The sequence below is a fragment of the Colletotrichum orchidophilum genome, assembly GCF_001831195.1.
Source record: "Colletotrichum orchidophilum strain IMI 309357 chromosome Unknown Scaffold_48.1, whole genome shotgun sequence".
In the NCBI taxonomy this organism is placed as follows: Eukaryota; Fungi; Ascomycota; class Sordariomycetes; order Glomerellales; family Glomerellaceae; genus Colletotrichum; species Colletotrichum orchidophilum.
This window is the reverse complement of record NW_019173004.1, coordinates 100,692-112,663: the sequence shown is the minus strand read 5'-3', so window position 1 is coordinate 112,663 and position 11,972 is coordinate 100,692. Positions and strand designations below refer to the sequence as shown.

The 11,972-nt window shown below is 48.7% G+C and overlaps 3 protein-coding genes across 3 annotated transcripts; 1 reads left to right on the top strand and 2 right to left on the bottom strand.

Moving 5' to 3' along the window:
• Positions 1-424: 424 nt before the first annotated feature.
• Positions 425-1,703, bottom strand: CORC01_06433 (uncharacterized protein; the record flags this gene model as incomplete). The annotated part of the gene is made up of 6 exons (XM_022618074.1): positions 425-771; positions 812-879; positions 1,066-1,140; positions 1,204-1,313; positions 1,367-1,471; positions 1,530-1,703. 6 exons carry the CDS (start codon positions 1,701-1,703, stop codon positions 425-427), a joined length of 879 nt encoding a protein of 292 aa, XP_022475386.1.
• Positions 1,704-4,623: 2,920 nt separating this feature from the next.
• Positions 4,624-6,271, bottom strand: CORC01_06432 (allantoin permease; the record flags this gene model as incomplete). Its single annotated transcript, XM_022618073.1, has 3 exons — positions 4,624-4,908; positions 4,970-5,677; positions 5,942-6,271. 3 exons carry the CDS (start codon positions 6,269-6,271, stop codon positions 4,624-4,626), a joined length of 1,323 nt encoding a protein of 440 aa, XP_022475385.1.
• A 2,673-nt stretch (positions 6,272-8,944) lies between these two features.
• Positions 8,945-11,496, top strand: CORC01_06431 (uncharacterized protein; the record flags this gene model as incomplete). The annotated part of the gene is made up of 6 exons (XM_022618072.1): positions 8,945-9,010; positions 9,125-9,522; positions 9,604-9,952; positions 10,029-10,348; positions 10,403-10,765; positions 10,818-11,496. The coding sequence occupies 6 exons, from the start codon at positions 8,945-8,947 to the stop codon at positions 11,494-11,496; spliced, it is 2,175 nt and encodes a 724-aa protein (XP_022475384.1).
• Positions 11,497-11,972: the final 476 nt, after the last annotated feature.

Genomic DNA, 11,972 nt, shown 5'->3' with positions numbered 1-11,972 from the left:
TTGTCTCGCGCCGCGGGTGGACCTCAATGTAGAGCTTGAGCCAGGGTCCATGGTGAGAGGGATCTTCATGCTCCACATCTGCATGTCGCGTTGAACGCTAATGGTGGACTGTGGCCGTTGGTTCATGTCCGGTGATCATAATCGGAAGCTAACGGCAGGTCTGCACTCTTCTTGGCGTTGTAACTAGGGGCTGAAGACTGCGGATCATGTCATCAAGACCATCAAAACATTGTATTCATTATGAATCGGTTCCATGGGCTTGGATTAATCACTGACAGTCGGGGAAGTTGTCCGACTGGTAGAAAGATTCCTTATGTTTACGTGTGCCATCTACCAGCAAGGTCTACTAGTGCACCCACAACACAGCCAACAAACCTTGTCAACACACGCCCAGGGTCATTCTATGATCTTTCAGGGGGCCTTGTCAAGCCGTCCCCTCTCTCGTGCGCAAGGAGTCGTCTTTGACCCTCGTCGAACTGTGGGTAGACTGTGCTGTGACATCGATTCTGGTCGTTTTAATGATCCCACGAGTGCTGTCGGTTTCCGTGTCAAGAGGGCTCTCTCGATCACTCCGGTTTCGGCCATGTCCCAGAGCCATCGTTCCTGAGCGCGCTCGGAGGGCGTATGTGTCATCTTGATTGCTCAGTTCTTTTGCAAGCCCCTTGAAAAGTTGGCGGAGCATGGGAAGAGATCCAGCAATTATCCCCATACCGCACTCAACAACAGTCCAAAGAATGATGTTCCCAACGTTCTCTTCACATTCAATTGTCAATTTGATGAGTATGGAAAGCGAGAACGGTGAATGGCTTACGGAGCAGATTGACGGGATTGCTATATGCAGACGAATAAGGCATGCGGATGATCGTTGCGGTTGATGCGCTGACCAAAGTAAGGGAACTGCGAAAAAGGAGTAGATATAGGAGGGCGTCTTACAGAATTCCTAACCCCAAAATGAAAATAGTCAAAATCTTCAGTGGCCTCCGCATCTGTATGTTCCACAGCATGAAGACTGGGATGATCGCTACAGCAAAGTCGTTGATGATGTTGATAACGGAAACGACGTATGTAAGGGTGATGATGATTGTTTGATCGAGACAAGAGCCGAGAGAAGGATCCCAAGACGAGGCCACTGGTTTGCATCTAACAAGTACTGCTAAGATGGCAATTAAAGTTGAGACTGCCGACATTGCTACCAATCCGTACAAGGTATAGATGAATCGGCGTCGAGTTGCAATGCGGATAAGTGTTGCACAGATGCTGGTCTTGATGAGAAGAGAGCCACTGACATAAAATATTTGCCACAAGACGATGGCCTGCGTATACCAAGTTAGCAGGTCACAGAAATTTCTTGATCAAGGCAACTCGCCTTTGCGCCTTCAATCATGAGAGTCGAATCAAGCTTGGAGTCTGGCGAGCCAATGCCGGTGAACGTCCCATACATTACAACAGCATTGTGCGCCATATTGAGAGTCTTTGCAGTTAGCGAAAACAGATACTCTTGGAGTATGGCCATGGGGGATAGAACCTACTACTCCCGCGCACATGAGATAATCTTCGACACCGAATGTCGATAGCTTCAATCGTAGCCAGACCCTTAAACCCACCACCAGGAGGCAGACGATGGTGAAGCCAATAGTGACGCTCAATATCCGTGCGGCAAGACCTTCAGGCCGTACAGCGTGCCATTCTTGACGGTCAGCCATGCTGCAAGACCAAAGAAACGTGAGATACGAGGATAAAGCATTCAATTATTCCGATTTCGAGGAGAGTAAGGCATTGACGAGAATACGGATTTTCAGAAATGCCACAAAAGCAAAAAAAGGCGGACAAGCTACCGGAATTCAGTGCGACCTTTCCCCATCGTCAAGAGAAAACGAAAAACCAAAGGGCATTGAGTTTTGATACATTTTTCTCCCAAAGCACGAGAAGGCATCGATCTACAGAAAGCCAACTTTAATGCAAGGGTCTAGAGTCAGTCCGGCTTGACTGGACCATGGTACATGTGCATCGTTGGGACCAGATCCGACGAAAGTTGTGACCCGCCAGAGCGAGGAAGGGTCCTCATCCACCGTCGTTTCTTCGTGCAGATCCAAATATCCGGAGCAACAGAGGACAGTTACAACCAACATTGATGAAAACACCCAATTGGACGCAGGGACGAGCGATTGGAGGCTGGATATCTTGGAAGAAACGGAATTAATGAGGCCACTTCGATGCTGTAAACTTTGAGATTCTGATCCAGACTTCCTCTCCACACAGAATACAGATACAACAGAGAGGATAAACAGCAACCCCGTCAAGTAGTTGATGACGAAAAGGGGGATAGTCACCGAGCCCAAAGGTGCCAAGAAGAGTCCACAGCTGCGAAAAATAAAAAGGGGCCAGACTAGGGAATATTCCTTGGCCAGCTCCTAATTGTTGGTTGATGAACTTTAGTCGTACGTTCATGACGAGGTCAGTTTTCCAGTTGGCCATTCCCATGTGCACCCATGGTCCACCGGAGATGAGACCTTTCCAACCTCAAGGGCCCTGCGGAATTGGTCCAGCCGGAGTATGATTGGGCCGGTTCTTGTCGTATTAGTAAAAATTGTCTAATGCAGTTGGAAGATCATTGGAGCCCTGTAATGCAGTGCCCCAACGTGTTGGTTGATGCGGCCCATTCTCTTCAGCATCCCCGCAACCAACGGCAAGTGGAGATGCACATCAGGAGATGCCGGTGAGCGGGAAACAGCTGTATAAAATAGCGCCGTTTTCGGTGCACCAGATCAGTTTGTTAGAGTCGTTCGTTGCGCAGGATGATGTTATTGAGGTTTCCTTGAAAGAATCATAGCTATCAATGCCATGAGATCAAGCTTGGTAAAGTATGCATCTCAAAACCTTGCTACACACAAGCGTGTAAGGTCTTCACATAATACCCAAATCTTCAGGATCCTTGGATTCATGCAGCTCGGAACATGGGCCTTTATTACGCGGCCACAAGCGGCCCTATTAGCAGGGGAGCATGACGCCTTCATGCATCATGGGGACACCCTCATGTCCCTGAACAGGCACATTGTCCAGGATTGGAGAACATGGAGAGGCGACTGGTCTGCCGATTTTGAAAGGAAGCCGGAATCTCCTGTGCAAGGAGAGTTGTGCAGATGAAGAAGAATGTCTTACCACAATGCAACAACCGATGAATCCATGAGAATATTAAATTGCGTACAATCCATCAATCTTGAAAATGCTGGGCCTCCACGAACCATCATGCTTCAGTCTTTTCAATATGGACGTCAAGGCTCAACCTGCAATCCAGAGCACTGCATGGTCTCAGTAGAAGGCCGCTAGATCTGGGTCAAATGCCGTGAACAGCTGAAATCTTAGTAAAATGATCTTCTTCCACCAAATAGGCCTCCACAGCGAGGTTATATGGACTGCTGAAAAGCACGAATATGCCAAATATTACAGCAAGTGGCGCTGCCCGGCATAGTGCCGTACGAGACCGTCTGATCACCGAAAGTCCGCCAAATAGGCTCGCTCCGTAAGGCGGATATATGAGGTACTTCAAGGCGGGAAAGGGCGAAGCCACAAGTCCGGGCCCCGGCCGGACCATGTAAACATTGAATACTCAGAAAGCTCACCACTAATTCTTTTCGAAAATCTTGGTATGAAGACTTCGACTGGGGTTCTTGTGCCCCAGCCAGCATCGGGATCTTGAGTCGATCTGGAGGTGCACATATATCTCTGCCTCATGGTCTTGCTTCCCAGACACACACTCCTTCATAGCAATCTGTCACACAGTACATTACGCAATACCAGTCTATACTCCTAGTCTATCCCCTGAACCTGGAGGTGAGCATATATCTACCCAGTTCTTGAGTTATCAACCAAATCAAGTCTACAAGTACCTACGAGGAATGTCAGTGTAATTGAAATGGCATTATTCTCAAAATTTCTTTACAAACTTGAAGCACCATCCAAGTGAATAATGCTGCGATTAAAGTCCCCGCCACCCAAAAAATTCTTGTCGGCCAACTTATAAGAGCCATTGAAGCCTCTTGTCAACCAGGACGGCAATACCAGGGGATACAGTCGTTTCTATGGGACAGTCACTTGTTTCTCTCTTGGCTTCACTCATTGCACCAGAGTGTGTACTTGGGCCCTTCAGACTTTATAAAAAGTCTTGGGGACACTCCACGACCATGAGAAAGACGTCAACGATGTGTATATGAACAATGATCCCGAAAAATACGACCCCAAGGCCACGCAAATATTTCCCGAAAACCAAGCGCCTTCTCTACCGAGCTCATAGGAGTGAAGGAGGACCCCAAAGCCGTCCAAAAGGCTTTGCGGATGTTTGCTCAAAAAGAGGCTGCCAATTTGATCCTGAAGCCTACGATGTTCCATATCCAGCTTTGACTTATATCCTGGACCAAAGCGGCACGTGCTCTTATCAACCATTTGCGCGACGGGTTCAATCAGCAGAATGCTACAGATGGGATTCTAAAGTCGCATATCGAGGAAACCTTTAAGAGCAACACGTAAAGTGTGGTTCTCTAAAGAATAGTGTATAAATCAATCTCCAATCATGCCCACAAAGCTCCATGACATTGACCAACTCAAATACACAACATAATGACCGTCTCAAAGGGTGTATCTGAATTCTTTGTTCTTACGGTCAGTCACATCGCTGAATTCGATGTCCTTCAAGTGGCCGAGCTCCCCAGTTTGTACAAGTCCTTCCCGCCGCTGGTTTTCCCAAACATAATAGTACCTCAGCATTAGCGTAAACACCATCGCCAATCCGCAGGTAACAATGATTGCTGTCTTGGCGGGAAGGTATCCGGGCGCAGATTCTGCTGTGAATGTTAAAGGTCCAATGATGTTACCGACACAAAAGCAGATGAGGAGAGTTGCATTCATGGTGACCTGAGTAATAGCATACGTATCAGTCTCACGATAGAAAGAGTGTCAAAGAGTGCCCACGTACTTTTTTGGTATGCCCAGCGTAGTTAGCGCCAACCAGAGAATATAGCAGGGGCAACGTTGCTCCAATACAGTTCGTCATATAGTTGCCGATCAGCTTGCCAGCTTTGTTGTCCTCGGGGAGGAAAGCCATCAGGGCAGCGCCAATAACCCCGGGAATCAGAAGGCAAATGATGTTGATTGCTCTCTGGTTAAATCGCCCTGCCACATTGGTTGCCGCCAAGATGGAGACAATGCTCACTGCGCCAGCTGGAATGGAGAGCAGCGCAGTCTCTTTGGATGTGTAGCCGAAGCCCTTGATGATGGTGGCTTGGAACGAGGATACAGCCCCGTTGGGCACATTTGAAGCGATGGTGATGAGGGCAATGAGGTATGTCTGCGGGTCTGTGAAGCATTCGATTGCCTGCTCGCGCTTGAAGCTCTTGTTTTCAACACCAGTCTGATTGCTTCTCAACCTTTCGACAGCCCAAATCTTTTCTTCACGGGAGAGGAAGCTTGCGCTCATTGGATTGTCCGGCAGAACGAGGATGACTGTAATGCCGATGGCGATGGTAATCAAGCCGCAGATGAGGAACATGATCTGCCATGAAGTGAAACCGGAGCTGTGGTAGTGCTGGAAGCCGAAAGAAATGAGGGAGCCAACAATGGTACCTCCACCAGTGCCTAGATACCAGATACCCATCCGAGGGGGTTGCTCTTGACGTTTATACCACTATGAAGACGTTGTTAGGGGGAATAATCATCATAAAGCAGACGGTTCACTTGCCATGGTCGTAATGACTATTAGTGAAGGGGCGACAGCGCTCTCAAAAACACCTAAAAAGACTCTCGTCACAACTAATCCAGCCCAATTGTGGCAGGCTGACGTAGTCGCCAGAACGGAACCCCACAAGCAGACCATGATCCCGATATATTTCGCTGTCGGAAACCTCTGCATGCCCCAGGCATGAGGAAACTCGAAGGCTAGATAGCTCACGTAGAATATCATGGCCAGTTGCGAGTACTGGTTGCCAGTGATGCTCGTGTCGTTCTGTAAACCCATGACGTTCGCATAGTTGATCAAAGTCTTGTCAAGATATTGGAGGATATAACATGAAAACATGAGAGGAACGATTCTCCAATCAATCTTGCGCTTTAGGATGCGCTCATCCTCGGCCGATATGGGGGTAACATCTCCGCCGTTTCGCAGGAATTCGAGGGCAGCATCAGCGTTTTTGATATCCTTGACCTCTCCGACTAGCACCTCGGATTGGCCACCACCCAAGTTTGGGGCCTTTTCGACATCGATCTTCTCGTCAGAGCTCATGATGATGACCGTGCTGGTTTTCATCAACGGCTGAGAAGACTAGAGTATGGGACGAGTGCCTTTGCCATCTTTATATGTGACTGAATGCCACTCGGAACCCCTCTACTGATATCACGACTGTCTATGACGCACCTTTACTATGGCGGGTGTCAGGATCGCAGAGAGATGTTAAGCATATCGGAGAACTCATCGATAAGTCTGTGGCGATCATCGAGACCGTTACGGTTTGAACGAATCAGATGTTGCAGTGCATCAGGAACCTTGCCTTTGCAGGAAGGTGACTGGGGTCTTGGTTGGACCCGGTTCTCGTTATCTCTTGTCCGGAAAAGAAGAACCCGAAGATATCATCTTATTGCCGATTGCGGTGCGGCAAATTGTGTATGAATGCCGATAAAGCCATCCCGCAGTTATCTCATCCATCTGATAGCACAGAGAAGCAGTTGAGGAGTCGCGGAGAATACTCGGTGTCGGTGATAGGCAGCAAAAGCACAGCTAGTTGTTCACCAGACCACAATATGTCAGGCTAATGCTCGACCCTGGCCGATGGCGGAACACTATAGCTGACGACCTCCGGGTTTCAACAACTGCTCATTCTCAGGATGGCAAAATCGTGTAATTGGATAACAAAATTTGGCGCCAAGCTGTTTTGCACAATAACAGCTTTTTGGTTTGCTTCCGAAAAAAGCATATTGGGGATCAAAGATGGCATCTCTATTCTTCTCATTAAACGTCAATCATTTCAAGTTGTTGCATGTCTTAATGTGTATTGTGAGACCTGGGAGATCCTTTTAGATTAATTTGACTGGAAAGGCAACACGAATCGTCTCACTGGCCGAAGGAACCATTGCTGCCTAAGTACTTAAGCCTCCTGTCCGTGTTGTACGGATGATGTTGACCGAGCCTCAACAAAACCCTATTTAGACCTCACGAATCAACGACAAAAGCTTCTTTTATTTCTATGTTTATTAAAATAGAGAATTATCACAAAAGTAATAACATTTCTTAAACGCCTTAAACATATATACATTAAATTAAAATTTTTAAATATATAGCATTTATTATTAATTTAAAACTTATTTTAATTACAAAATTTATTATTAATTACAAAATTTATTATCAATAAAAAATAACATTTTTTATATGCTAAGTTTTTAAAATTTTTAATAATAAACGCTTCTGAAAAATCATTTTATATTATATTTAATAAAAGGAAATTATAAGACATAACTTAATCTTTTTTTATACTAAATAAAAAATAAATTAATTATTTTTATAATTAATAATTAATAAAATATATAAAGTTATGATTAAAGTTTATATTGAATTATAAATTTTTGAAAGTAAGCTTTATATTATGTCAAAGCTAAATCTTTTCTCATCTTTCGTTGTTAAAAGCTAATAAGCCAGTTAACTATAGGCCCCACCTCCTGAAACAGTGGCGTAGTGGACTGTGGCGCCATGCGCCACAACCATGCTGTCATCTGTAGAGTCTCGTCCAGCTCAGTCAGGGTTCGCCACTGTGACACAAGCGACGATAGGTACCTACCTCCATCCAATCAGGCATTGTGAACATACCGGACTTCGACTCCGGCGCCCTTGGTGACAAGTGTACCACTAATAACCAGCATTCAGCCCCGCGCAATGCACATCTACATATGGTCATAGCCGATTAGTCACATGCGAGGAAACGAACAATTTCCACATCATCTAATGACCCAGCAGTCTTTCTAATGTCTATCTCATCTCGGCAGCTGCCTCTGCAAGAGCTCCATGACTCGCTACTCTGGGTGCGTATGCGTGGTGCGGGGTGTTAGCTTCGCTTTAACGTGTGTTTTGCTTTTTGGTTTCTGCCCAGTGACTTGTTTGGTAGCCATATGAGGTAAGGTACTTTAGGTAGGCGTCTACGCTGCCTTACCCTGGTCACTGTGTGGACTGGCACTCATTGGGTTCTCCGCCTTGTGGGCTAGGGCTGGTTTAATAACCCTACTATGTATACTATGGTAGTGGAAGGTAGGATTCGTAGTACCTTATGGTACGGATAGTATTGGTGTGGACGGGCGGGGAAAAGCTGGGGGGAGGCGAATTGTGGGTATGCCGACTTACATTGCAAGGGAAGGAATGATGGGTCGAGGAACAAGTGGCAAGCCCCAATCCCTGGCTGGAAATGGAGCGTCGCACCTGCTGTGCTGTGCTGTGTCTTGTTGCGCTGGGTGGAATTTGTCAGAGATACGAGGATTCGTATCGTGTTGCGACTGTAAGAGCAAGACCAGACCGCGACGGATGCCGAATCGATGGCGGGGCCTTGATCCCAACTTGCGAAAGAACTGATCAATTAGCAAACGATTGGGAGTTTTCCTGTTGGAGCCTGAATGGTTATATGCGATAGTGTCCATCATGGTACCATATCCATCTCACCTTTCACATTCTTCCGGCCTACCTACTCTGCAGGGTCCTAGGATATACCTTTAGGTTTGATATCTGGTCATCGCTTCATCGGCTATCCGTACGCATCCAGGACTGCTACGCTCTTGCCCTCCATCTTCTCGACGCCTATCCGCACCTACCCTACCCTACCTACTACGGAGGTACAAAGCAATGTCCAGGGAGTTGGCCCCCCTGTTGCCCGCCGCGGACAGTTCACAACCCTCCCCGTTTGCGCCGTCGCAAACAGACATGTCAAAGAGGAAACGCAGACAGGGCGACATTGCTTGCAATCCTTGCCGAAGGAGGAAAACTCGTGTGAGTCTTGGCGCCGGGCTATTACGGTAGCCTTCCCACCGGCGGTTTTGGTCTCGGTGGATCCCGGATGCGCTCATGAACCCCCACTGACGGACCGTGTCGTGCCCGTTGTAGTGCGACGGACTACGCCCAACTTGCGGTTCCTGTCAGAAACGATCATCCGAGTGCACCTACGTCCAGAATCGAGGAGCTCTTCGGTCCTCCAACACGTCCAATGAAGCTCAGGAACTCCTCGACATCCTCAAGTCTGTAACGGAGGAACATGCCGTTCAGATTCTACGCCTGTGGAGAGCCGAAGGAGACCTTGCTGCCGTGCTCTCTTTCGCCAGAGCTGGGGACAATGGAGCATCCGACATCCCAGATGTTGTCGATGACAACGCCAACCCGTCGACGAGATCCTCTTTGACGTCGGAACTGATGGCCAACTTCCCCATTGCCTACCCTAGCCCTCGCGCCATTCCTGCCACGGCACTCGAACGCGATGGACTATTGAGCCCCAATACGCTATGCCGGTAAGCCCGTGGTGTCGCGATCGATCCGTCGTTCATCCAGTTCGTTATCGATAACCTGCTGACGCAGACTAAATGTCTTAGGGCCAGCGACGACGGAATCATGCCGCCCGACGATGGTATTCCGTCTATGATGTCTGATGACACGCCTCAGACGTGGACTCAGCCGTTTCACGAGGCGGCGCCGCCGGATCGGACGGGAAATACGAGACCAAGCATATGTGACAATCGACTGCACCACCTCGACATCTCCTTCTGGACCGCGGTATCAATCGCCAATGATCTCGCAGCCCGCATCGTCTCCGTTTACCTAACCACTGATCATCCTCTCCTTGGTATCTTTGATCCAGACCTGTTCGTTTCCGATCTTGTCAACCATCAGACGACCAATTGCTCTCGGCTACTTGTCAGTACGGTGCTGTACTGGGGATGTGTAAGTGGCCGGAAACCCCCCGTGCCTTGGGAGAAGGGGACGAAAGAAAATCTCTGACGTAGCACTGTCATGCTAGCAAATTTACGCTGCAATTGACGAAAAGGCCCGTCGCTATACCGACTCGTTTTGCAAGGAGGCTGAGGAGCTTTGGCTGGATGAGCAACGAAATGACACAATCCTCAATGCTGCCAGCGCCCAGTTATTGAGCCTGGCTTACCTCGGTCATGGAAAAGATCACTATGTTTTGAAATTTCTCTCGGCTGCCATAGGAATGGGGAAAAGGTTGTCCCTCCTCGGTGTTGACCCCTCGCTGGCGAGGAGAAACCTGGCAAATCTTTCACCCGACGTGCAGAAACGAATGGCATTCACGGCCTGGGGCTTGTTCAACTGGGCCGTGTACGTTTGCAAAGATCGTCGCAATCGTAATCACCCGCTGACTCTCTCGCGTAGCTTGACCACAATGTTTTACCAACAACCAGGCCTTGAATACCCCGAACATCCCCCCGTACTCCCGATACCACACGGTTCAAACATCGATGCTGCAGGCAAAGGCGTGGCTCATGATCACACTCATATGACAACCCCAGGTTTGCCTTGGTTCATGGGCCACACGTTTTCTGCACTTTGCCAGTTCTGGCAAACCATGCATGGCGTGAGTCTCTCGTACTACAAGAATCGAGAAAGGCCGCTGCAAGAACATGTATCTCTGGACTTTGCAGAACTCAAATATCGCGAACTGCTCAATTGGACCCAGACTCTACCGGAAGACACCATCCTACGAGATAACAGTCCCCACCATGTAGTCATTCTCCAGTAAGCCGCAGATCTGTCTAAAGTTCGACCTGCTCGTGCTAACCATTCCCAGCATTTGGTTTCACGCCGCTCTTCTCGACATATTTCGACCCTTTGTACACGGACCCCAACCAGATCGTTCCCGTGTAATATCCTTTTCCGACCATCACATATCCCCAGATGCTGCCTTTCGCGCGTCCGTACAGCAGCTGAAGCAGTTGGTAGTCACATATCGCTCCAATCACGAATCCTCCGCCTACACCATGCTGTGGCAGACAGCCCTAATTTACGTGGCAAACGCCGTGCTCCACGACACACAAGACCCCGAATGGCGTTTCTATTTCTTGGCATGTATTAACGCGTATGAAGGTCTCCGGAAATCATATCGTGTTGCGGAGTCGATATCTCGGGGGTTGCTGGCCATGGCGCTCCGTGGGGCATGCATATCACACAACGAGGCTGATGCTCTACAAGCGCAGATGATGGAAGCCGGCGGCAGGCTTGTCAAGGACGACGAAATTCGCGCCACGTTCATGGTTGATCTTGACTTGGCCATGTCGAACCCCGAGGCGGCGAGGGTGGAGGTTCTCGCAGAACGATTCGATGACATTAGCCTGTTTCGGGACCTTACCACCGTAGATGATGAAGAGGCGCAGAGCTTTCGTCGGCTCCAGACCCCTGAAAACTCTCGGGGCAGCGGCAGCGGTCGAGGGTTGCCAGAAGGGCTAGACGTGGGAACGGGGCATGACTGAATATTATACTCACCGGCACATGTCGACTGTGTCTAATCGCCAGCTAGTGCGACCTACCTTGAATACGAGAAGCATCTGCCTCACCCAGCCAACAACAATTTCGAGCCATGTCACCAAGTTGCGACGAACGCAATTTCCCTGCAAACATCTCCCGATTCCACCCCTGAGTTTGAACAAGCCTCAGGCGGTAGTCAAGCCAAAGTGATGGCTACTCCGAACGAGCGAGAGTTAGTGGTTTGTAGTCATGTTGCGTTCGACAAGGCGGAAAACGCCATGCTGGCTCCAGTCATTGAAGAGACTTGATCGTTCTCGGGCCATGCCAGTCATAAAACCCGAGTAGGCCAAATTATCTCTGGTTCTGTTCGTCACTTACGTGGGTTGGTGTGTTGGACGCCTTTAAAGCCGTCAAGAACCAAATCCGGTCGGCGCGCAATTCCAAGCCACACTGCTGAGGTGATTGCCATGACCCTTTTCTC